We start from the raw sequence: 25,749 nt of genomic DNA, 5'->3' as shown, positions 1-25,749 counted from the left end.
TCACCTGGAAACCAAGGTTGGATGAGGTAAGATCACCACCATTCCGGGAGGGCTGACACATCAGGTACCGCACAGCAGCCCCACCCCCACCACCTCACTTGATCCCCACAAAGCACCCTAGGTGGTTGGAGCTGTCCTGCTGTCACGGGTGAGGAAACCAAGCCTCCTGAGGGCACATAAGAAGCAGAGTGGGAACTCGGAATGGTCTCTGACACCAGAGTCTGTGTCCTTGACCTTGCTGCTGAAGTGACATAGTGACTTGGCAGTGCTGCAGCAGAAAGGGCCCCTCCAGATGGGGGTTCTTTCTCATGGGCACCCACACTGCCAGAATCGATTTGGGAGACATCACTGCCAGTCTGAGGACTCGGGGCATGTGTCTTAGGATCTCGTGTTCATGAAGTGTCACAGACAGGACAGAGCGAGGTGAAGAGCAGCCTTGAACCTCAGGAATCCTCAGCAGCCTTCTCTCAGGAAGACAGCTAAAGGCGTTGGAAGTTGGATTTCAGCAGCAACTCCTCCACCCTGAGCCATCTGGCAAGTTATCACTCCTCATCAGTTGAATGCGAATGATCTCCGCCCCTCAGGTGTATTGACAGCACTGGTGACCAAGACACTCATGTCGGCCAGGATCCCCTGCCCACAGCAGGTGCTTGGCTATGCTGCTGGGGCTCAGAGAGAAAATGAGGGTCTTGGCAAGAGCTGTCCACTCCTGACCCAGGAAGCAGGCTAAGCTAAGGATTCTTCACCTGAATATCTCCTTGAAGTCTGTAGAGCTCTGAAATTGTATGCAGAATTCTGTATTTTTGTATTTTCAAAATTAATAATTAACATTTAATGCTTACTGTGTGGTTTTTAAAAAAGCAAATTATCTCAGTGGGTTAAGGATCTGGCATTGCCGTGATCTATGATGTAGGTCACAGACGAGGCTTGGATCTGGCGTTGCTGCGGCTGTGGCATAGGCCAGCAGCTGTAGCTCTGATTCGACCCCTAGCCTGGGAACCTCCATATACCACTGGTGCAGCCCTAAAAAGACCAAAAAAAATAAATAAATAAACAACCAAACAAATGGAGAGAAAAAACTGTAAAGTAGGGACACTGAATGTGTTTGTCAATTTGTTCTGGAAGAACTGTTGCCTTATTTAACTCACCTGGATATAACCATAAACTCTCCATTCCCTTACTTTAAAATATCACATTTCAAATATGATTAAATCTAAGAATTTAAAGCATAAGTTCAAGCAAGCATCAAAATGTATGAAAGCAAATGGCACATAAAAGCAAATATTTAGGAGATATTTCTTTGAAATTCATCTCACTAAGATTCTATACATTCTAGAGTTAGTTCACTAACAGCTCCTCCTTACAATATGTTTGCTTTTGTGTCTGTTTAACATTTTAGCATTTTATTGATATTAATTGATTCAAAGCAAAGCCCAGAGAAAAATCTAGAGGTGCTTGTAAGTAAAATACAATATTGAGGGACTTCCCATTGTGGTACAGCAGAAACAAATCTGACTAGTAACCATGAGGTTGCAGGTTCGATCCCTAGCCTCAGTGGGTTAAGGATCTAGCATTGCTACGAGCTGTGGTGTAGGTCACAGAAGTGGCTCAGATCCCCCGTTGCTGTGGCTGTGGCGTGGCAACAACTACAGCTCCTATTCAACCCCTAGCCTGGGAATTTCCATATGCTGCACCTGAAGCTCTAAAATACACACACACACACACACACACACACACATATGTGTGTGTGTGTGCAAAAGGAAAGTACCAAGCTAGAAGTCATAGAAATTAAGCTCTGATTCCCATTTTAATGAGGGAGATTAGGATCTTGATCTCTCAGGTTTTTACTATGAAACAAAAGAGCTAAAGTAGAAGAACCCAAACAGTATGGTTACAACTGAGATAACTGTATTAACAAACCATTACCTTCACTGATGCCTGCTAGCTTAGAACTCCCTCTGGAATGCTGCTGCCACCTGGTGGAAGTATGACTAAATTGTAGGGTCAAGTTTTATGATTCCCCTGGGGGCTAAAATCTGAGAACCCAGCATTGCAATAATAATTGATCTTCCTCATATACATTATCATGAAGTAAGCATTATACCATGAGGTTTTCAAATATCTAAGTTCAATACTTTCATGCACCTCGATGCTGGGAAAGAAACCAGACCAGGAAGATGGGCAACTTACTGAGAATACTGTAAATGGTGAATAACATTAATAAATGAATATGTTTTTATAAGGACCCTATAATTGAGGACAGGTAAGTTACAAGTTCACGTTCACAGAACCATTTTAACAAATCAGATTTTTTTTAGTTTTTAAAAAGAGGCATCATGACGTAAAGAGCCGTCTAGAAGAGTGGGCATCATAGGTTTTAAAATATTGGTAATGTTAACACATGGCAAAGTTTGAATCCTACCTATTTTCACCTGTATAACCTTGGGAACCTCACTTGATCTTATGTAAGATCTTCCTTCATCAGTGAGATGCTCCCAAATGTATCAATGTTGTGTGGTGGTATGAGGATCATGTGATATACAACCTATATGATAACCATTATATGAGAACTATTCAGGAGTTCCTCTTGTGTGCAGTGGAAATGAATCCAACTAGGAACCATGACGTTTCAGGTTCGATCCCTGGCTTCACTCAGTGGGTTAAGGATCCGGCTTTGCCGTGAGCTGTGGTGGAGGTCACAGACACGGCTCAGATCTGACTTTGCTGGGGTTGTGGTGTAGCCCTACCTCCTTTTAGACCCCTAGCCTGGGAACCTCCATATGCTGCAAGATCAGCCCTAAAAAAGCCCCCCCCAAAAAAACTATTCAAATGGGACAAGCTGTCTTTATATATATATATATATATATATATATATATATATATATATATATATATATACTTTTTTAGGGCCATACCCTCAGCATACGGAGCTTCCCAGACTAGGGGTCCAATCAGCTGCAGCCACAGCCTCAGCAATGCAGATCCAAGCCACGTCTGCGACCTACACCACAGCTCAGGGCAACGCCAGATCCTTAACCCACTGAGCAAGGCCAGGGATCCAACCCATGTCTTCATGGATGCTAATCAAGTTCACTAACCACTGAGCCACGACAGGAACTCCTACATCTTTTTAAATTGTAGTTTTGTCCACATATATGTCCAGGAGTGGGATTGCTGGATTATATGGTAGTTTTATATTTCGTTTTCTGAAGAACTGCAATACTGTTTTCCACAGTGGTTGTACCAGTTGACATTCCACAGTGGATTTTTTTTTAAGACCCAATTACATGTTTTCCATAAGAAATCCACTTTAAATATAAAGATAGAGATAAAAAGCAATGTGATGAAGAAAGATATACCAAAAGTAAGCTGGGGTAGATATATTAATTTGATAATTACAAGAAAAATTATCAGAGATAAGGAGAGACTTTATAATGGTAATGGTAAGGGGATAAAATTTCTGGGAATACATAACGACCCTTAATATGTGTGCACTTAACAACAGATGTCAAAATACAAGAGGGAAAAACTGCTAGAAACACAAGGAAAAACAGACAAATCCACTACATAGAGACGCCACCATCCCTCTATCAATAATTGACAGGTCCAACAGGCAGAAATTCAGTAAGGATACAATTGAATTAAATAGCACCATTAATCAACAGGATCTAATTGATATTTATAAAATATTTCATGTAACAATAGCATAATATACATTCTTCTTAGGCTTCCATAGAACATTTACAAGAACAGACCACATTCAGGGCCATAAACCATTCTATTCAAAAATCATACAAAGTATGCTCTCAGACCACAGTGGAATTAAACTAGAAAGCAATAACTGAAAATGAGATTGGAAAATTCCAATATAGATACACATAGCTTATTAACTTTTTAATAACTCCCATGGCATCTGAAACTGCCAGTTTCTCCAGTGAAAATTATTTTTTCCTACAAATACCTGACACTATTCCCTATGCTGATTATTATATCATTAGACTTCCAATCCAGTGTCTAAGGGAGCAGTGTGGATTGTGCATGTGTTTGGGAGAAGAGCAGACAGTGAAGATGGGGAAACTGGCAGGCTCACCTTTCTAATGCAAAGGTAGGTGAGGACATACTGAAAATGGGATTGCAGGCACCTTCAGCTTAGCACACATATAACCTTATGACTTCGATAGGGTTTTGTCTGCAGCCCCTAAGAAGTAAAACGCTCATGTGCAATTCTTGAAATATGTCATTTAGAACTAAAAGACTTAGGCTGACTGAAATCTGCTGCCTCTCCTGTAAAATACTCAGCTTCTCAAGACACATGCAAATTATAGGATTTTTTTTTTGTATTAAAACTCATTCTAGGAGTTCCCATCGTGGCTCAGTGGCTAACGAAGCCAACTAGGAACCATGAGGTTGCAGGTTCGACCCCTGGCCTCACTCAGTAGGTTAAGGATCTGGTGTTGCCAGGAGCTGTGGTGTAAGTCAAAGATGCGCTCAGATCCCACATTGCTATGGCTGTGGTGTAGGCCAACAGCTACAGCTCCGATTAGACCCCTAGCCTGGGAACCTCCATATGCCATCAGTGCAGCCCTAAAAAGACAAAAAGACACCCCCCCCCAAAAAAAAAAAAAGAATTTTCAGGCTGCAAAAAGGAAAACCCTGGGAAGTTCCTGTGTAGTGCAGTGGGATCCAGCATTGCCCCAGATGCAGTGCAGGTTGCAACTGCAGTGTGAGTTTGATCCCTGGCCTGGGGAACTTCCACCTACCATGGGTGTGACTAAAAAAGGGGGGGGAGACTCTAGCTCGGTTTTGCTTAGTAGGCACAATGATCTAAATGCTTAAAAGAACCTTATAACAATATATGATAAATGATGTGGTCGCCTCAGGACTTCACACTCCTAACTCTAAATTATCTTCTCCCAAAGTAGATCTAGAAGAGGGTATCTCCCCATCATGGTCCAGAGCAACCACACCAACGTGAAGGAATTTGTCTTCCTGGAAATCACTCACTTCCGGGAACTGGAGCTTTTCTTGTTTGTGGCTTTCCTTGCTGTTTATGTAGCAACTGTGCTGGGCAATGCCCTCATTGTAGTGACCATCACCTGCGAGTCCCCCCTCCACACTCCCATGTACTTTCTCCTGCGGAACAAATCTGTCCTGGACATTGCTTTTTCATCTGTCACCGTTCCCAAATTCCTGGTGGATCTTTTATCAGAGAGGAAAGCCATCTCCTACGATGGCTGCATGGCTCAGATCTTTTTCTTCCACTTTGCTGGTGGGGCAGATATTTTTTTCCTCTCTGTGATGGCCTATGACAGATACCTTGCAATCTCCAAACCTCTGCACTATGTAACCATTATGAGGAGAGAGTTGTGGTTGGCCTTGGTGGTGGCTTCCTGGGTGGGTGGTGGTTTGCACTCCATTGTTCAGATTATTCTGATGCTTCCACTCCCCTTCTGTGGCCCCAATGTCCTGGTTGCCTTCTACTGTGACGTGCCCCAGGTGGTTAAGCTGGCCTGCACCGACACCTTTGCTCTGGAGCTGCTCATGATCTCTAACAATGGGCTGGTGACCCTGCTGTGGTTGCTCTTGCTCCTGGGGTCCTACACGAGCATTCTGGTGATGCTGAGATCTCATTCTGGGGAGGGCCGGAACAAAGCCCTCTCCACCTGCACCTCCCACATCCTGGTGGTGACTCTTCATTTCGTGCCTTGCGTGTACATCTACTGCCGGCCCTTCTCTACGCTGCCCATGGACACAGCTGTGTCCATCAGTAACACAGTCCTCACCCCCATGCTGAACCCCATGATCTACACTCTGAGGAACCAGGAGATGAAGTCAGCCATGAAGAGAATGCAGAGGTGGCTTGGGCCTTTTGAAAGCAATAAATTGGGATGAGCAGTCAGATGGAGCCTGGAAATCTGAGTTGGTTACCTCGCTGCTAACCTAAGGGTCAGAGACAGCTGGCTCTTTCTCTACAGTCATTTGTCTATATCCCCAGAGCCACTAAATTCTTTTTGATCTTTTTATGACCTCACCTGCCACATATGGAAGTTCCCAGGCCAGAGGTCCAATTGGAGCTGCAGCTGCAACCTGTGCCACAGCTTGTGGCAACACTGGATCCTTAACCCACTGAGCAAGGCCAGAGATCAAACCTGCATCCTCACAGAGAAAACGTCAGGTCCTTAACCCACTGAGCCATAACAGGAACTCCAATTAGAGATAATATAAGAACAAAAGGAAGAGGTGAGATCAAACATCAGCTAGGGGATTATGGACTGGGGAGAAGTATGGGGCATGTGGTTGAAATCAATAACCTAAATGTTGGAGTTCCCATCATGGTTCAGTGGTTAATGAACCTGACTAGTATCCATGAGGACGTGGGTTCGATCCCTGGCCTCATTCATTAGGTTAAGGATCTGGCATTGCCATGAGCTGTAGTGTAGGTCTAAGATGAAGTTTGGATCCAGTGTTGCTGTGGCTGTAGTGTAGGCTGGAAGCTACCTCTCCGATTTGACCCCTAGCCTGGGAACCTCTGTATGCCCTGGATGCGGCGCTAAAAAGACAGAAAAAAAAAAATCCCTAAATACTATTTTGGTGTGCTCTGTGGCTCTCAAGCCAACATATCGGACCTCATTTTCTCCACCTGCAAGGTGGAAATAGCATTGTCTACACACAATGTTGTCATGAGAATGAAACATGATAAATGTTGAGAGCATTATAGCTGCAAAATATAGCACCACTCCTGAGAACGATCAGGCACACAATGTTCCCTATTGTCTACACGTCTGCTCCTAAATATGCATATAAACAGAATATGAATGTGTTTATTTCATACATTCTCTCTCTAGTGGTGCTGCTGTTTTCAGTGGATTATTAGAATCACTTCCTGACTTAATATTGTGAGTGCAGTCTTCAAAGTAGTTCATGAATTAGTGAAAAGAGAAGGAACAGTTTAAGTTGTGTTAAGTCAGATATATACATGAACGAATCTATATACATGGACCAAGCATTTCCTATGCTCAAGTCCATTCTACATTTTTTCCCACTAAAATTAATCTCAAAAGAATTACAGGTGATCCCGTCATGGCTCAGCGGAAACGAAGCTGACTAGTATCCATGAAGATGCAGGTTCCATCCCTGGCCTCGCTAAGTGGGTTGGGGATCCAGTGTTGCCATGAGCTGTGGTGTAGGTCACAGACTCGGCTCAGATCCCACATTGCTGTGTCTGTCACTAAGTCGGCAGCTGTAGCTCCAATTCAACCCCTAGCCTAGGAACCTCCTTATGCCTACAGCGCATCCCTAAAAAGCAAAAAAAAAAAAAAAGAGAGAGAGAGAAATTAACAATTTGGGGATATATCTGCACAGAATCCACATTTATTTTATGTTAACCTGAACTTCCTTCTTAACTCTTACCTCTATCCCCTGTTTCTATTTCGCCCCAAGGCTTTTAGAGCTGGAGCAAAACTATAGTTTTCATCTATGTATGCATAGGAAATTCAAGCAAATCACTCTGGTATAAAAAAAAATACCTAAGGAATAACTTTTCATACACTCAAGACCCATTTTGTGTACCAGGAGAGTAAAAAAATAAATAAATAAATAAATAAAAATAAAAAAAAAATACTGTATACAGTAACCTTATACAGGGTCACTTAAGAATAGTCACTGGGGAGTTCCCGTTGTGGCGCAGTGGTTAACGAATCTGACTAGGAACCATGAGGTTGCGGGTTCGGTCCCTGCCCTTGCTCAGTGGGTTGACGATCCGGCTTTGCCGTGAGCTGTGGTGTAGGTTGCAGACACGGCTCGGATCCCGCGTTGCTGTGGCTCTGATGTTGGCCAGTGGCTACAGCTCTGATTCAACCCCTAGCCTGGGAACCTCCATATGCCTCGGGAGCGGCCCAAAGAAATAGCAAAAAGACAAAAAAAAAAAAAAAAAGAATAGTCACTGGGTCTATGTTATAGTCCTCTTCTCTCCCAAGAGAAGAATTCCAAGGAAGTAAATCTGCAAAGAGACAGTAAATATCCTTTTTCTCTCTATGCTCACATCCAATTGCACCTTCTGTCTCCAATCGTCATTAAAGAATTGGTCAAGAGGAATAAGGAAGCTGAGGAAATTGAAACGTACAGAACAGTTTTTTGCAAATTGTTGAGATGGGCTCATATTTAGCTAAAAAAGTCCTTATAGGTGGCGCACATCGGTATCTTCTCTGTGTCTTACAAGACAGAGACATTGGTCCAAGACTCTTAACCTTATTGCCAGGGCTTCTCAAAATTTTAAAAATTATTGCCCCCTAGAATTGCTGTTGCAGCTCAGTGGGTTAAGAAACTGACATAGTCTCTGTCCTTGAGGATGCCGGTTCAATCCCTGGCCTCACTCCGTGGGTTAAGCATCCAGTGTTGCCGCAAGCCACAGAGTAGGTCACAGATTCAACTCAGATCTGGTGTTTCTGAGGCTGTAGCATAGGCCAGCAGCTGCTGCCTCTGATTCGACCCCTGGCCCAGGAACTACCATGTGCCTCAGGTGTGGCCATAAAAAGGATAAATAAATAAATAAATAAATAAAATTAACTCATTCCCCTCCACCACCAAAGGATCTTTATTAGATGTTTTTCCTAATTGCTCTCCCTCAAGAAAACTTACTCTGAAAGATATATTATATATCTTTTTATGTACTGAGGTTCTCTGAAGAACCACAGATCACTGTTATATCTAAGGGTTTTTTTGGCCCCCAAGAACCAGTTTTTGCCCCATTGGGCATGATGCCCACATTGAGAATGAATGATCATATCACATTAAATGTTCATACAAATATATCCCCAATACTGACAAAATCACACACTATATAGATTTATGTCTTCTGGGGCCTTGCAAGAATTTGGAAGTTATTGAAACGTTTGAAACACCTTCATGTTTATGTGTGTGTGTGTGTGTGTGTGTGTGTGTGTGTGTGTGTGTGTGTGTGTACTTTGTGTGGTAATGACTTAGCAAAGATTTAATAATCCCCACTGGAACTCCAACGCTAGCAGAAGAATGTCCATTCTGTTTCCAGACTCACATCCAATAAGATTCTCTTGGCTAATTCTCATATTAGGCTTGGGCCTGAGAGACTAAGCCTAGCAGGGACACATTGGGACAAGCAGAAGAGCCATAGTGACATGACTTCCTGAGTCTGGAGTTTCCAACAAGAAGGGTGAAGAGAAGATGTTGAAGTCCAGTATTACTAATCTTCAGAAGAACTTCACCTTCTATCACGCTATTTCTTAGCATCATATAACCTGAGGCCCAGCTACCCAGTCTCAAAATGTGTCATTTCCTGATTGGCTGCTGAAGAATTTAGGTAAGGATATTGAACCGTCAGAATGTGAGTCATTGCAGACCACACATGAATGGTATGAGCATGAAAAGTACACCCAGTGTGTAAGATAGCGCACAAATAGCTGAAAACTTCAGCGACAGAAAACAAAGTGGATGTTAAAAATATTGGGTAAGGAGGAATGTCTTCCTAAGAAGAAGAGGACGCCACCACATGGTAAGAGATAAAGCAGTTTGTATTTGGTGAAGTGATTGAGTTGCATATAAGGAGCAGATTTTGTTCCAGCTTAGGATTTGTCACAGAGCCTCTTTCCACAAGATGGGTGCTTCCTTAAAAACCATGATTTTAAGCCCAAATTCCCTTAAAAACTATGGAGGTTGCAGAGGCAGCTGGGTATAGTTACATTGCCCATGACTCACTGAGTCTCTTTTGCCTTAAGTCCCAAACTCGATAACCCAGCGCTGAAGTCTCTGGTCCACTTGGTTAATTTACACAAGTTCACTGGAATAAAGTAAGCAAGTTGGTTCAAAGAGAAGCTGTTCTTCTGTTGAGTAGCATTTTACATTCTGCAACTGTCCTCATAAATAACCCTTCAGGGCAGGCACTGTATTTTCAGGGAAAGAGAAAGGAAATGAGTTAATCGAATGCCTATTATGTTCTGGGTACTTTACGAAACATGATTATAGTTACTCCTCATGCTACCCAGTGAAGTAAGTGCTATGCTTCCCAGTTTACAGAGGAGGAAATTAAAGGAAAATAAAGGACTTGCTCTGAGTAACAAAGGAGGCAGAGGCAGAATTCCAATCCCAGGGTGCCTCCAAACCCCTTGTCTTACCCCGAATCACACTAGATCCTGCATCAGACTACTTCATACTAAACTGTCTGCACATTTTACAACTGAAGATCTGAGGCCAGAGAGGCAGCATGACTTTCTCAAGGTCACAGAGATATTTTAAAGCCTGGATCAGAAAATAAATCTCTATCTGGTATGCCTGAAGCCAGTCCAAAGACATTAATGAAAGGGTTTCTTAGGCTATGTTTGTCAAGATACTTCTTGCTCACTCACACTCCATTGCCCATGCTTATAAGTCATGATGCACACTTATGAGTGAAGTTTATTCATTAATTGAAAAAAAAATTATTGAGCACTGAACATGTGCCCCAAACTAAGTAAGGCTTTGATGACATTGGGATGGATGAAACACTAAGCAGACAGGATGAACTTGAGGGAAACTATAAAGAACTAAGGAAATATAAACATAGTAGAAATCAGATGGAATAAACCATTATCTATGCCAGAAGAAAAGTCAGTGCAGGGAATTATGGTCATAAAAGGATATTAGGAAATTTTTCAGAGAAGAGGGGACTCTGGACCTGAATGATGAAAACTCAGTGCTCGTCAAGGAGGAGAGTCTAAGAGTGAGGAGGACATGGTGGGTGGAGATAACAACAGGAACACAGATCCAAAGGCAGGAGCCAGCAAGAATTTGCATAACATTTAAAGATCTGAAACAAGATTGAAGGAAACAGGGCACTAGATAACCGCCAAGATGGAAAAAACTCTTGGTTGCTATTGGAGGAGTTTGATGTTTTGTAGGCAATAGAGAGCCATGGAAAATTTTCAAACAAAGGAATAAATGACCCCATTTGTGACTTATATTTCTGGAAACAACAGAGAGGATGTAGTTAGAGACGACAACACCAAAGACCAGTTTGGGAATTCCTACAACCATCTAAGCAGAAATGGTAAGTGTTTAACTGAGGCTGAAGAGAAGGGGCACGTGGAGAGCCATGAAGACAGTAGAATCCTTAGGAGAGATGTGACACAGTGTCCAGTGTCCTTGCAATGTGGGTAACTCAGAGAAGTCTTTGAGATAAAACGTGCTACCTATCAGTACAGGCTGTGGAGGTGATTAAGTCCACAAAGACTGGCTAAACTGGAGAAACAAAACAAGTAGTCCTGTCCTCCAGACCAAATGAGAGGCAAATTGTGGTGGGTTTTTGCAGTTCCTGTTGTGACTCAGCAGGTTAAGGACCTGACCTAGTATCTGTGAGAATAGGGGCTCCATCCACTATTGGTGCAATCATTTGGCCGCTCCCGTGGTGTGTGGAAGTTCCCTGATCATGGATCAAACCAGCACCACAGCAGTAACCAGAGCCACAGCAGTGACAGCACTGGATCCTTAATCCACTGAAGCACCAGGGAACTCTAACAATGTGTGGTTTTTGTTTATTCATCCACATAATTTCTCAAGGCTCTGAAAGTTTGTTTCAACACAAACTAAGTAGGATGCTTTCCAGCCGGGCACTAATCTAGGGACCATCTCTCTATATAGAGGTTTTAGTAATTCAGAGAGATGCTAAGGCTGAGGATCTTTTTTTTTTTCTCTGAGTTAATTTTTATCTTTTCACCATTTCCACCATCATAAGTCTTCTCAGAAACTGTGGAACTGACATGGGCAGAATATGAACTGACATGGGTGAAATATGTATTGGGCTAAAAGACTTCACCACTAGCTTCCTATGTGACGTTACACATATTTGTTAAGCTTATTCAAGAACATGATTTTTCCTAAATTAATTCTCAAGCCATAAAACGTTGCCTACTCCTGACTCACGTGGGAAAAATATAATGAATTCCCTCTTTCTTCCCCAACAAGGACTCTACAGTAAAAGAACCAACAGGTCTCCAGGAACTGGGAGCCACCTTTGCCTATATCCTGTGTTATTTTGTACTCCCTCAGGAAATGCAAATTGCAAGCTCACCAGAAACTGCTTAATTGTATAGAAACGGCACGGGAGGAAATCCGCATTTACCTGGACCGAATATTTCACTGTGGTAACTTGCATTTCATGACATTTCTCTGTGGATGCAAGCCTGGACCTTTGCTGTCTTCCTTATGGACTGAACCATCACCATCTTTGTCATATTCTTTGTGTTAAACCCCAACCCCTGAGTGTTTATGAACTGAAATTAAAGAGACATTTCTGAAAGGTGATAGAAGAACAATAGTCTAAAATCCCATTGTGATGGAGAGTGGAAATTGAGGGAGTGATGAAATTCACTTTGGAAGGTGCTAGAAAATTCCTGTACAGAGTCCCTTACACAAATTATTTTTGGATTTATGTATTATGAAACTGGCAGGCAGTGTAGTATAGTGGAAAGATCCTAGGACTAAGAAATGGAAGACATTTGTGTTACCTTCTCTCTGACACTGATTTTCTGTATGACCTTGAAAATCAATTTATGCTTATTGAGTTCAGATTCGCTATTGTTGAAGTGGGAAAGATAATGCCTTCCCACAAAACTCAGAAGAATGTTAGGAAATTTTATTGAAATTAGATGTGCAGTTGCTTTTAAAACTATAACATGCTATTGAAATCGATCCCTATCATGTTGTTGCTGAAAGGCATTTTTTTTTTTTTTGTCTTTTTTGTCTTTTTTGTTGTTGTTGTTGTTGTTATTGTTGCTATTTCTTGGGCCGCTAAGGCATTTAAGGATTGATTTATTTTAATGATGTTTAAGCCATAGGAACAAAGTAGAAAGTGAATAAAATCAGAGTGTCTCTGATTCATGAAGATGTAGGGAACCCACAACCACTTCCACAAAACCTTCCCTAAGTTCTCTTTCTCAGCAACTTCTTGGGGTAGACTTTAACAGAACCCAAGGGCCCCCACTGATTATAATAGGGAAACAAACCTATAACTTATACTAATAGGGGAGCTGAAGCAGGTGGAACTGAGTGATTTCCCTGGGTAATACAGTAAGTTCATGTAGAATAAAACATGTGATTTTTTAAAATTATGTATGTTCAATTTATCCATGAGATAAATCTTTGCTTGATTTCATTGCTTTAGTAATATCATTATTTCCTTTAAAGCTGTACGTGGAGGAAAAAATATCATCCAATGGCCTTGAGAAATCATACCAGGGTGTCTGAATTTATTTTTTATGGAATTACCCAGTCTCAAGAGTTGAGCTTGCTCTTGTTTTTCTTCTTATCTACAGTTTATGTAACAACTGTGTTAGCAAATCTTGCCATCATGGTCACGGTGACCTGGGAGTCTCGCCTGCACACCCCCATGTACTTCCTGCTCCGCAACCTCTCCGTCTTGGACATCTGCTTCTCCTCCATCACTGCCCCCAAGGTCCTGGTAGACCTTCTTTCCAGGAGAAAGACCATCTCCTTCAACGGCTGCATCACACAGATGTTCTTCTTCCACCTCCTCGGTGGGGCAGATATTTTCTCTCTCTCCGTGATGGCCTTCGATCGCTACGTGGCCATCTCCAAGCCCCTGCACTATGTGACTGTCATGAGCAGGGGCCGGTGCACCGCCCTCATTGTGGCCTCCTGGCTGGGGGGCTTTGTCCACTCCATCGTGCAGGTCTCCCTGCTGCTCCCACTCCCCTTCTGTGGACCCAACGTTGTGGATGGCTTCTACTGTGATGTCCCCCAGGTCCTCAAACTCGCCTGCACCGACACCTTTGTTCTGGAGCTGCTGATGATTTCCAACAATGGCTTAGTCACGACCCTGTGGTTTGTCCTTCTTCTTGTGTCTTACACAGTCATCCTCGTGATGCTGAGGTCTCACTCGGGTGAGGGCAGAAAGAAAGCCATCTCCACCTGCACCGCCCATATCACCGTGGTAACCCTGCACTTCGTACCCTGCATCTATGTCTATGCCCGGCCCTTCACTGCCCTCCCCATGGACAGAGCTGTCTCCATCACCTTCACTGTCATCATCCCTGTCCTGAACCCCATGATCTACACCCTGAGGAACCAGGAGATGAAGTCAGCCATGAGGAGACTGAATGGAAGACTCATGCTTTCTGCAAGGGGATAGCCTCATTATAGACTGCAGATCAAGATGCAAGTATATAATTGAAATATTTTCTTAAATTATTAGCTGTCATACATTGGGGCTCAACCATACCTAACAATTAACTATACCAGGATGGCACAGATACAAAGGATCAGTAACCTGGAACACAGTCTTTGAAAAGAAACACCAGAAGGAAGTTATAGGGAAGAACATAGTGTTTGAAGAGTAAGTGACAGCAAGCAGGGCTCAACTGTGAACCATAGTAGAAATCGTGTGTCCAGGTAATGAGGTAAAGGCTAGCACTGCAATGTCCAGGCATGTAATAGACAACAGGGACATCCGTCTCCATGTAGCAGGCATCCAGTAGCTTGGTCCCAGTTCAACAACAGTTACTCTATGACTATTTATCAAGTACATGCTATGTACTAAACACAGTCTGCAAACATTCTGCTTGAACACTTCTGTTTTGTCAGCAAATTTGGACCATCCTTTCTTAAATTTTATTGGAGTATAGTTGACTTACAATGTTGAGTTAATTTCAGGTATACAGCACAGTAAATCAGCTACAGGTTATTTTCAGGTGTACAGCACAGTGAATCAGTTACAGATTCTTTTCCCATGTAGGTTATTATAGAATATTGAGTAGATTTCCCTGTGCCATGGAGTAGGTCCTTGTTACTTATCTATTTTATATATAGTGGTGTATATTTATTATTATTATTATTATTATTATTATTATTATTTTAATAGTTATTTCCCCAAAACAATTTTTTGTTTTCTACTGTACAGCATGGTGACCCAGTTACACATAAATGTACACATTCTGTTTTTTGCACATTATCATGCTCTATCATAAGTAACTAGACATAGTTTCCAGTGCTACACAGCAGGATCTCATTGCTAATCCATCCCAAAGGCAATAGTCTGCATCTATTAACCCCAAGCTCCCCAACCACCCCACTCCCTCCTCCTCTCCCTTGGCAACCACATGTCTATTCTCCAAGTCCATGATTTTCTTTTCTGTGGAAATGTTCATTTGTGCTGGATATTAAATACCAGATATGAGTGACATCATACGGTATTTGTCTTTCTCTTTCTGACTTACTTCACTCAGGATGAGACTCTCTAGTTCTATCCATGTTGCTGCAAATGGCATTATGTCGTTCTTTTTTATGGCTGAGTAGTATTCCATTGTGTATATATACCACATCTTCCTAATCCAATCATCCGTGGATGGACATTTGGGTTGTTTCCATGTCTTGGCTATTGTGAATACGGCTGCAATGAACATGCTGGTGCATGTGCCTTTTTTAAGGAAAGTTCTATCCAGATATATGGCCAAGAGTGGGATTGCTAGATCATATGGTAGTTCTATGTATAGATTTCTAAGGTACCTCCATACTGTTCTCCACAGTGGTTGTACAAGCTTACATTCCCACCAACAGTGCAGGAGAGTTCCCTTTTCTCCACACCCCCTCCAGCATTTGTTATCTGTGAATTTATTAATTATGGCCATTCTGACTGGTGTGAGGTGGTATCAGGGGTGTGTATATTAATCTCAACCTTTTAATTTATCCCTCCCACCACCGCATTCCCCTTTTGGACTTTCTTTTTAATCAACCTACCTGTAAAATACACTGGCAAGACCTCCTGCAAATATTTGGTATGTGTAAAGAGTCTTAGCTTTTAAAGATTTCCATTGCCTTGTGCCTGGATAACTTTGTCAGAATTGGATGCTGCAAAGGAAGAGGAAGAGATAAATTGGATGTGACCTCTAAGTCACCATCTGATTTGTACAGCTCCAGTATGTAATTACCACAATGGCCAAAATCTGGAGCTACCTATGCTGTGTTCATACCACTGCCTCAGGCATAACCTAGTTAGATTAGTTGAAAAAGGAAAAATGTATGTTCAACCCAACAAATACTCTTGTTTTTCCTATATGTACTTCTTTATCATTTCTCCTACCGCTGTCCATTTTAAAACCTCATAAAACTTCAAATCAGTAGATCTGATTCTCCTTTATGTTGCCAGTATCTAGAATACTGCCTGACCCCTAAGAAGCTATGAGTAAGTGTTTCAAATATGTAGAAAAGGATGAAATAATGCATGCAAGAAGATGATACCAAATTCTAATTAATCTTGTTTTTTTAGTATTTAAAACTAACTTTAGGAGTTTCCTTTGTGGTTCAGCAGTAAGAATCCAACTAGTATCCATGAGGATGAGGGTTCAATCCCTGGCCTCACTCAGTGAGTTAAGGATCTGGCATTGCTGTGAACTGTAGTGTAGGTTGCAGATGCAGCTGGGATCTTGCCATTGCTGTGGTTGTGGCGTAGGCTGGCAGCTGCAGCTCTAATTTGACCCATAGCCTGGGAACTTCCATATGCAGCACATGTGGCTCTAAAAAGGAAAAAACAAAACAAAACTGACTTTACATTTCTATGGAAGCCAAAGGAAATGGAAATGATTGAACCAGAGTGTCCTAGGATTTTATACTCTAGGCTTTATGCAGAACCACATCCCGTTATTTTAACTTATTTGGAGCAGATAGGTCTTGCAAATTAAAATTTCTTTTATATATATATATATTTTTTATTACTCAAATGAATTTATCACATCTGTAGTTGTATAGTGATCATAACAATCTGATTTCACAGGATTTCCATCCCACAGCCCAAGCACATCCCCCCACCCCCCAAACTGTCTCCTCCGGAGACCATAAGTTTTTCAATGTCTGTGAGTCAGCATCTGTTCTGCAAAGAAGTTCAGTATGTCCTTTTTTCAGATTCCACATGTCAGTGAAAGCATTGGATGTTGGTGTCTCATTGTATGGCTGACTTCACTTAGCATAATAGTTTCTAGGTCCATCCATGTTGCTAAAAATGCTGGTATTTCGTTCTTTTTGATGTCTGAGTAATATTCCTTTGTGTATATGTACCACATCTTCTGGATCCACTCCTCTGTCGATGGACATTTAGGTTGTTTCCATGTCTTTGCTATTGTAAATAGTGCTGCAACGAACATTGGAGTACATGTGTCTTTGCGAGTCATGGTTTTCTATAGATAGATGCCCAGGAGCAATTTAAAATTTCTTAGCTTTAGAAAGATAATTCAGTGCATATATTATATAGTATATCATTTATCCCATTGGGAGCCTCTAATACCCAAACACTTAAATCAATTTCTGCAAGAAAATATGTGAATATTCCCACTATGTGCAATTTATTAAAGGTAGATATGTCCTCATATTAATTCAGATCAAATTTTTCCACTTAAAATTAGTTCAGGTCAGATCAGATTTTTACTATTAAATGACCTTAAAAATCTTTCAGCATTCAGAGTTCGGAGGTTCCCGATTGACAGGTAACGAATACAGAAACAGAATATGAGGGGTTATAGGAGACAATATAGTTAACATCTTAGTACCCAGAATCTGTGAATGTTATAACACATGGCAAAGGAAATCATGGTTGTAAATGGAATTAAGTTTGCTAATGAGCTGACCTTAAAATAGGAAGGTTATTCCAGAATATCTGGGTAGGGTCAATGTCATCACAAGGGCCTTAAAAGTAGAAGGGGAAGACAGAGAGAAAGTTGGATTAATGCAATGTGAGAAGTACCTGGCTTTAGAAATGGAAGAGCCCACAGCCAAGGAATGTGGGTAGCCAGAAGTGAGAAAAACCAAGAGAGTGGATTCTTCCCTAGAACCTCCAGAAAGACCCGTGTCAGATTTTTGACCCACAGAATTGCAAGATAATAAATTTATGTTGGTTTAAGCCACTAAGTGTGTGATAATTTTGTTACAGCAGCCATAGAAAACTGATTCGAGAGTGATGTTTCAACTGGGATGAAGAGGAAGAGGAGCCGAAAAGGAAGCAGGAGAGAAAGATAGATGCAAGGAAGAGGGGCCAGGGGTGGGAGGGGGACTTGACAAAGGATGGTGGCCACTTGCTTCTTCCAAGAGTCTAGGAATTAGCACCACACTCATGCACAAGTCTCAAGTTCATGGGCTAGAGAAGCCAACCCCAAGCTGTCACCACTTTCTGGACTCTGTATAGGATGGAAGAGTGTGAGTCTGAAGTAAAGGGAACTTCCATATGCCACAGGTGCAGTCCTAAAAAATAAATACATAAATAAATAAAAATAAAATTTTAAAAGGCGGAAGACTTCAATTTAAAAAATGAAATTGGACCCCTATTTTACACCACTCACAAAAATTCACTTGAATGGAAGTTCCTGTTGTGGCTCAGTGGAAACGAACCCAACTAGCATCCATGAGGACACAGGTTCGACCCCTGGTCTCACTCAGGGGTTTAACAATCCAGCGTTGCAGTGAGCTGTGGTGTAGGTCATAGACACAGCTTGGATCTGGTATTGCTGTGGCTGTGGTATAGGCCAGCAGCTACAGCTCCAATTCAACCCCTAGCCTGAGGTCCTCCATATACCACCAGTGAGGCCCTAAAATTAAAAACAACAACAACAACATTCACTTGATGGAGATATATTTAAACATGAAACTTGAACCTATAAAACTCCTAGAAGAAAAATTAGGGGAAAATCTCTTTGACATTGGTTTGGCAATGATACTTTTGGATCTGACACCAAAAACATAAGCAACAAAAGCAAAATTTAATAAATGGAGGAGGGAGAATTCCTGTCATGTCTCAACATAAACAAATCTGACTAGCATCCATGAGGACACAGGTTCAATCCTTGGCCTTGCTCAATGGGTTAAGGATCCAGTATTGCTGTGATCTGTAGTGTAGGCTGCAGACACAACTCAAATCCCACATTGCTGTGGCTGTGGCACAGGGCCAGCAGCTATAGCTCCAATTCAACCCGGGGGGGGGGGGTAAAAAGACAAAAGACAAAAAAATTAAAATAGAATAAATAAATAAATAAAATAAATGGAGGTGTTCTCTTGTGGCACAGCGGGTTAAGGATACATTTTTGTCACAGCAGCGGCTGCTGTGGTATGGCTTCCATCCCTGGCCTGGGAACTTTCACATGCCTTATCTGATATATGATTGGCAGATATATTCTCCCATTCTGGGTGTTGTCCTTTCATTTGTTGATGACGTCTTTTGCTCTGCAGACGCCCTTTAACTTGTTGTAGCTCCATTTATTTGTTTATTTATTTGTTTGTTTGTTTATTTACGCTGGGTCCAAGGCAGTTTTTATCTTTGTTGACTAGTTTAATGTACTAAGACAAAATGGAAAAGCAGGTAAATCCAAGCCCACTATCATTCTGGAAACAGGGAAAGTACATTCTACATAAGATGAAACCATTTAATAAATTGAATTAATTCTGAATAACTAACATAATTGTGTGGACAGCTTTATTAACATGCTTATCTAGCTCAATGTATGAGATATCTCAGAGTAACGTACTTAATCAAAATTGAAAGATTCGGTATGAGTGGGATGTTGGAAAACAAGAAAATTGCGCAGCCCCCAAACACCATCTAAGTCGTGTTTCTCTACCTGGGGACTCATGAGACTGAGCATCCTGTGTGTAATGAGAAACTGGACTAATAACGAAAGATTTGAGGTCCAGTTCTCTTCTTTCTGTTTTTGGTAATATAATTAAAACTCTCTTGTCTATGGTGTCCTCTGGGCCTTGAAAGCCATACAAATTGGACATTTTTAGTCACTTGGGAACAGCAGCTGGCACGTTTTAACAAAGTTCTGATTGAGCTGTGGATAAAGGTCTAGATTTCACCTACTGCCTCCAAATAATTCGAACACCAATTAAAATGTGTCCATGTCTGTGTGTGTGTATGCGTGCGCGCATATGCGTGTGTGTGTGTGTGTGTGTACATATGCATGTCTCAGTGACTTTTAGTAACTCCCATTGAAAATTCATCACCAGCAGCACAATCAGGCATTTGACTTCCCCTTCCTTGTCCAATAATATTTCCTTTCCAATTCTTATATTAGGCCTGAAGCTGAAGGATTTGTGAATAACACAAGAACACAGTGAAGAGTCTTGAAGATGTGATTCTTTGAATCTACCCTTTCTCTCCTGAAAGGGGAGAAAAAACACTAAGATAGATAGATAGATAAATAGATAGATAGATAGATAGATAGATAGATAGATAGATAGATAGACAGACAGACAGACAGATAAATAATAGCTAGATCGGATTAATACATACATATATATTTGCCACACCTGCAGCATGTGGAAGTTCCCAGGCCAGGGATTGAAACCACACCACGGCAGTGACCTGAGCCACCACAGTGACAACACCAGTCCTTAACAGGCTGAGCCACCAGGGAACTCCAACACTAAGATATTTAGTCCTCCAAAGGGCTTTACCTTCAGAAAAAATTTTCAAGAATTAATGTCACCAGTGTTTTGTTCTGCCCTCCACCCCACGGCATACAATTTGTACTTGGAGTTTCAGGATCCAAGGAATGAGGTAAAGACATTCTAAATGTCTAGCTAAGGTTAAAGTTATGCATAGTGAAATCAAGATGTTGTTACTGATTTTGTATAAATAGTTTGACCTTAATATTTCTCAGTTATATTAAATGTTTCAGAGCCAAGGTGATCTTCTCAGTGACAAAGACAGCAGAGGTGCGTGTTAACCTTTGGGAAGAGGGATGTTGTGTTAAGAGGAATGCAAAAATTTGGGCCATTTGGCATGACTTCCAGAGTCCCTTTCTGTCAAATGCTTATCTTCAGATAGACTTCATGAGACATTTTTGTTATACAAAATTAAACTCTACATGTATGTGTGTGTGTGTATGTGAAGAGGTTATTTAAAAAGTTACTGTTTAAGGTCTTTTTAAAAAGAAACTGTTTCTTTCCATCTTATTTCTATCTATTCCTTCCTTCAACCAAATAGAGCTATGGTGTAGGCCAGCAGCTACATTTCTGATTTGACCCCTATCCAGGGAACGTCTGTATGTCATGGGTACGGCCCTAAAAATACAAAAAAAAAAAAAAAAAAGAAGAAGAAGAATCAAAAGAAGAAAATAATCAACTTTTAATACCTCTTCACAGATAGTAAGCTCTCTAAAGATAATTGTTTTTGTTACTGATGAAAATCATGACATCTCCCACCATCTCCTATCCCACCCAAATCTTCACTTCATCATACATCTCTCATTTGATCATGCGTTACATTCATAATTTGCACAAATCATTCATTTTTTTAGGCTGTAAACTCTTTGATCATGTGGTCCAAGTTACCTATATGCACTGGAAGATTGTAGCAAGTGTTCACTGGCTAAGTATAAGGAGGAACAGATAACAATTATAAAATTTCCTAAAAGTGATCAGTAACAGCTTATGTAAAAAAGGGCATTATGCTAATGATACCAGGGTGTCTCCCTGTTGTGTGATTCCCTCCTCTCTTTTAGCTTCAGTCCACAAAGGAAAGAGGCAGAGGAGAGTGTGCCTGATGCGACATGGACCACCTCTTGAAAGTAGGTCACCATCTTTATTCTCTACCCACCTCCCCAAGCAAGGGTCGTGTCAGTTATACAAGATGAATATGTGTTCTAAAGATGTGCTGTACAAAACCACAGCCATAGTTAACAAAACTACATGATGCACTTAAAAATTTATTAAGAGAGTAGCTCTCACGTTTGTGTTTTAACCACAATAAGAAAAATTATAATGTTCTTTGAGATTTGGATTTACACATCTGTTTTTCAATAGCAAATGTTAAATATTTTTAAATAATTATAAAACAAATAATCTCATTAGGGTAAAGGAATCAAAATAACAAGTTACCTATACAAAACAATAGGCTGAAATTTTAAGAAATCTGACATAAAACAGCCAAGAGCAAGGAAACTGACTCATACCACAGCAACATTGTAATCAGAAACAGACAGCATCTATTTTGGCAAGATAAAACCCTCCTGAACAACAGAATATTTGCTTTTACAAATATTAGATTTGTAGACTCTAAGTCCACAATGGCTGGAGTCATGTCTTTTATTTTATTTTATTTTGTTTTGTTTTGTTTTGTTTTGTTTTTTGGCTGTTTAGGGCCACACCCACAGCATGTGGAGGTTCCCAGGCTAGGGATCAAATTGGAGCTGTAGCCACTGGCCTACACCACAGGTCACAGCAACACCAGATCCTTAACCCACTGAGCAAGGCCGGGGATCAAACCTGCATCCTCATGGATGCTAGTCAGATTCATTAACCACTGAGCCAAGACAGGAACTTCTCTTTCTTATCTTTACATACAAAGATATGGTTTGAATATGAGAAAAGGCTTCAGAAAGTTCTTGATGTCAATAAATTTGTATGAAATTTAAATGGGATCCTGCTGCATAGCGCAGAGAACTATATATATATAATCACTTGTGATGGAATCTGATGGGGGCTAATGTGAGAAAAAGAATGTATATACATGTGTGACTGGGTCACTTTGCTGTATAGCTGAAATTGACAGAACATTGTAAATCAATCATAATAAAAAAATGTTTAATAACAGGCAAAAAAATATGCTACAGGAATATATTGCACAATATAAGGAATATAGCCAGTATCTTGGAGCAACCATAAATGGAATATAAACTTTAAAAATTGTGTAGCACTATGTTGTACACCAGAAACTTATATAATATTGTACAGCAACTATAGTTCAATTTAAAAGAACAGAAAAATAAATAATAACAATAAAATTTTGAAACCAAAACAAATCCATATAAAATAGGCTATGTAAATATCACTACTGAACACAAATGCTTATGTTTCCAAAAACAGTTTTACTGGAAAAGGATTATTGAATGACTTCACATGCGATTGTGTAATTGCATCACTGAAGTGAGGCTATCTTAGAAATTTGGACAGCGCAACAAATTACGAATACGACCACCACGTGGGAAAGATTCTGAGTTGCACTCATGTGCTTAAGAAGACAACATTTTAGAAGAAGGAGAAGGAAAAGAGATGAAGGAGAAAACACACATAGCCAAGTATTTTCATACCAAGTAGCTTGAAACAAAAGAGAAAAAAAGATAATTCAATGGAGCTGGGAAACGGCACTGCTGTAAAAGAATTTATTTTCCTTGGCCTAACCCAGGACCAGGAACTGAGCTTGGTCTTATTTCTTTTCCTGCTCTTGGTGTACATGACAACTCTGCTGGGAAACCTCCTCATCATGATCACCGTGACCTGTGAGTCTCGCCTGCACACCCCCATGTACTTTTTGCTCCGTAATTTATCTATTGCCGACATCTGCTTTTCCTCCATCACAGCTCCCAAAGTTCTGGCAGATCTTTTGTCACCAAGGAAGACCATCTCCTACAACGGCTGCTTCACCCAGATGTTCTTCTTCCACCTTATCGGAGGGGTGGATGTATTTTCTTTGTCAGTGATGGCATTAGATCGGTACGTGGCCATCTCCAAGCCCCTACACTACGTGACCATCATGAGCAGAGGCCGTTGCATCGGGTTAATAGTGACCTCCTGGGTGGGGGGCTTTGCCCACTCCATCGTGCAGATTTCGCTCTTGCTGCCACTCCCCTTCTGCGGACCCAATGTCCTTGACACTTTCTACTGCGATGTCCCCCAGGTCCTCAAACTCGCCTGCACCAACACCTTTGTTCTTGAGCTGCTGATGATTTCCAACAATGGACTGCTCACCACGCTGTGGTTCGTCTTCCTCTGGTGTCCTACCTGGTCATATTATTATTACTAAGGTCTCACCAGGGGGAGGCCAGGAGGAAAGCCATCTCCACCTGCACCTCCCACATCGCCGTGGTGACCCTGCACTTCGTGCCCTGCATCTACGTCTACGCCCGGCCCTTCACCGCCCTCCCCACGGATAAGGCCATCTCTGTCACCTTCACTGTCATCTCCCCGCTGCTGAACCCCTTGATCTACACCCTGAGGAACCACGAGATGATGTCGGCCATGAGGAAACTGAAGGGAAGACTGGCGCCTTCTGTCATGGGATAGACTGCTAGCTCACCCCCACTGGCCATCTTTGAAAATGTTTGTGCATCAAATAAACTATATTTACTAACGGACTTCTGATTAACTTTCATATTTCTGCTAAGATACTATGACTTATGAATATTGTGATCGTCGTGCCATAATGATGTTAAAAAAAAGTGGGTTTCGTGTTTCAAAATAGTTAGCCAAAGAAATGTATGTCACGTTTGCTATGCAGCCTTGGAAGAGAGAAAGAAAATGGAATCCACATACACTCAGACCATCCTATCACATCGGATAGTCATAGGGGTTTTTTCAGCTCTACAGAGTTGTAATGACAAGTAAAAATGGCATCTATTTAAGATGTACAACTCGATGTTGTGAAACCATCATTGGGGGAAAGTGAGCTAAGCTGGGATCCTTCATGTTATTTTTTACTACTGCATGGGAATCTACACTTGTCTAAATGAATTTTCAATTAAAAAGGCATAAAAAAATGTTGTATATCCAGACATTCCCATTCCTACACTGTTCACAGGAAGAGAGCAGAGACATATTAGAAAATAACACAGTTTGGAAAGACAGACACCATATGATATCAGTTATATATGGAAGGAATCTAAAAAAAAAGATACAAATGAATTTATTTACAAAACAGAAACAGACTCCCAGACTTTGAAAACAAACTTCTATTTGCCAAAGGGGACAGGCGTGGGGCGGGGGAGCGATGGACTGGGGGTCTGGGATCAGCATGTGCACATGATTGTACCTAGAATGGACAGTCAACAGAGACCTGCTGTATAGCACAGGGAACTCTGCCCAATATTCTGCTGTAACCTACATGGGAAAAGAATCTGAAAAAGAATGGATATGTGTACTTGTATAACTGAATCACCTTGTTGTACAGAAATGATCACAATCTTGTAAATCAACTATATTTCAATACAACTTTAATTAAAAGAAAAAAAGAATGCAGTTTTAACATTGGATTCTATAAGGTCTTTCACAAAGTAATTACATCTTAAGAAAGTAAACATACCCAAATGAAGTTCCTCTTCTGACTGTAAAATACGAATAAATTAAATATCTGTTACCTGAGGATTTTTCCATCTAAAGCCCACATGCCAGGAAGCAGCCTTGAAGTTAGCAGAGCTTGAATTAGTTTCCGTCATGGTTCAGCCAAATGAATCCACTAGTATCCCTGAGGATACGGGTTCGATCCCTGACCTTGCTCAGTGGGTTGGGATCCAGTGTGGCCATGAGCTGTCATGCAGGTCGCAAACATGGCTCCGATCCTGTGTTGCTGTGGCTGTGGTGCAGGCCAGCAGCTGTAACTCCGATTCGACCCCTAGTCGGAAACTTCCATATGCCACGGGTATGGCCCTAAAAAGAAAAAAAAAGAATATGGACCTCAGCAATTATGAGTCCCATGACCTGGGAGTTCCTACTGTGGCACAAGGGGATCAGCTGTGTCTCTGGTTTGCTGGGACATAGGTTCGATCCCCTGCCCAGCACAGTGGATTAAGGATCCAGCTCAGCTGTGGCATAGGTTGCAACTGTGGCTCAGATCTGATCCCTCACCTGGGAACTCCATATACCACAGGGCAGCCAAAAAAGAAAAGAAAGAAGCAAAAGAGAATGCAACAAAACAAACAAAAAATTAATTAAATGAAAAATCTCTATGACCTGGTGCAAGGTCCTTACTCT

At 41.3% G+C, this 25,749-nt stretch overlaps 3 protein-coding genes across 3 annotated transcripts; all 3 read left to right on the top strand.

The window, feature by feature from the left end:
* LOC100515706 (olfactory receptor 4D6) lies at positions 4,948-5,892 on the top strand. Its single transcript, XM_021085460.1, has one exon. It carries the CDS (start codon positions 4,948-4,950, stop codon positions 5,890-5,892), a length of 945 nt encoding a protein of 314 aa, XP_020941119.1.
* LOC110259446 (olfactory receptor 4D9-like) lies at positions 13,220-14,155 on the top strand. The gene has a single exon (XM_021084647.1). The coding sequence runs from the start codon at positions 13,220-13,222 to the stop codon at positions 14,153-14,155; it is 936 nt and encodes a 311-aa protein (XP_020940306.1).
* On the top strand, positions 23,132-24,066 carry LOC100522475 (olfactory receptor 4D10-like). Its single transcript, XM_003122727.2, is given in 2 exon segments — positions 23,132-23,774; positions 23,777-24,066. Coding segments are annotated over 2 exon segments (933 nt in total).

Source organism: Sus scrofa, chromosome 2 (assembly GCF_000003025.6).
Source record: "Sus scrofa isolate TJ Tabasco breed Duroc chromosome 2, Sscrofa11.1, whole genome shotgun sequence".
Taxonomy (NCBI): Eukaryota; Metazoa; Chordata; class Mammalia; order Artiodactyla; family Suidae; genus Sus; species Sus scrofa.
This window is presented reverse-complemented; position numbering and strand designations above follow the sequence as displayed.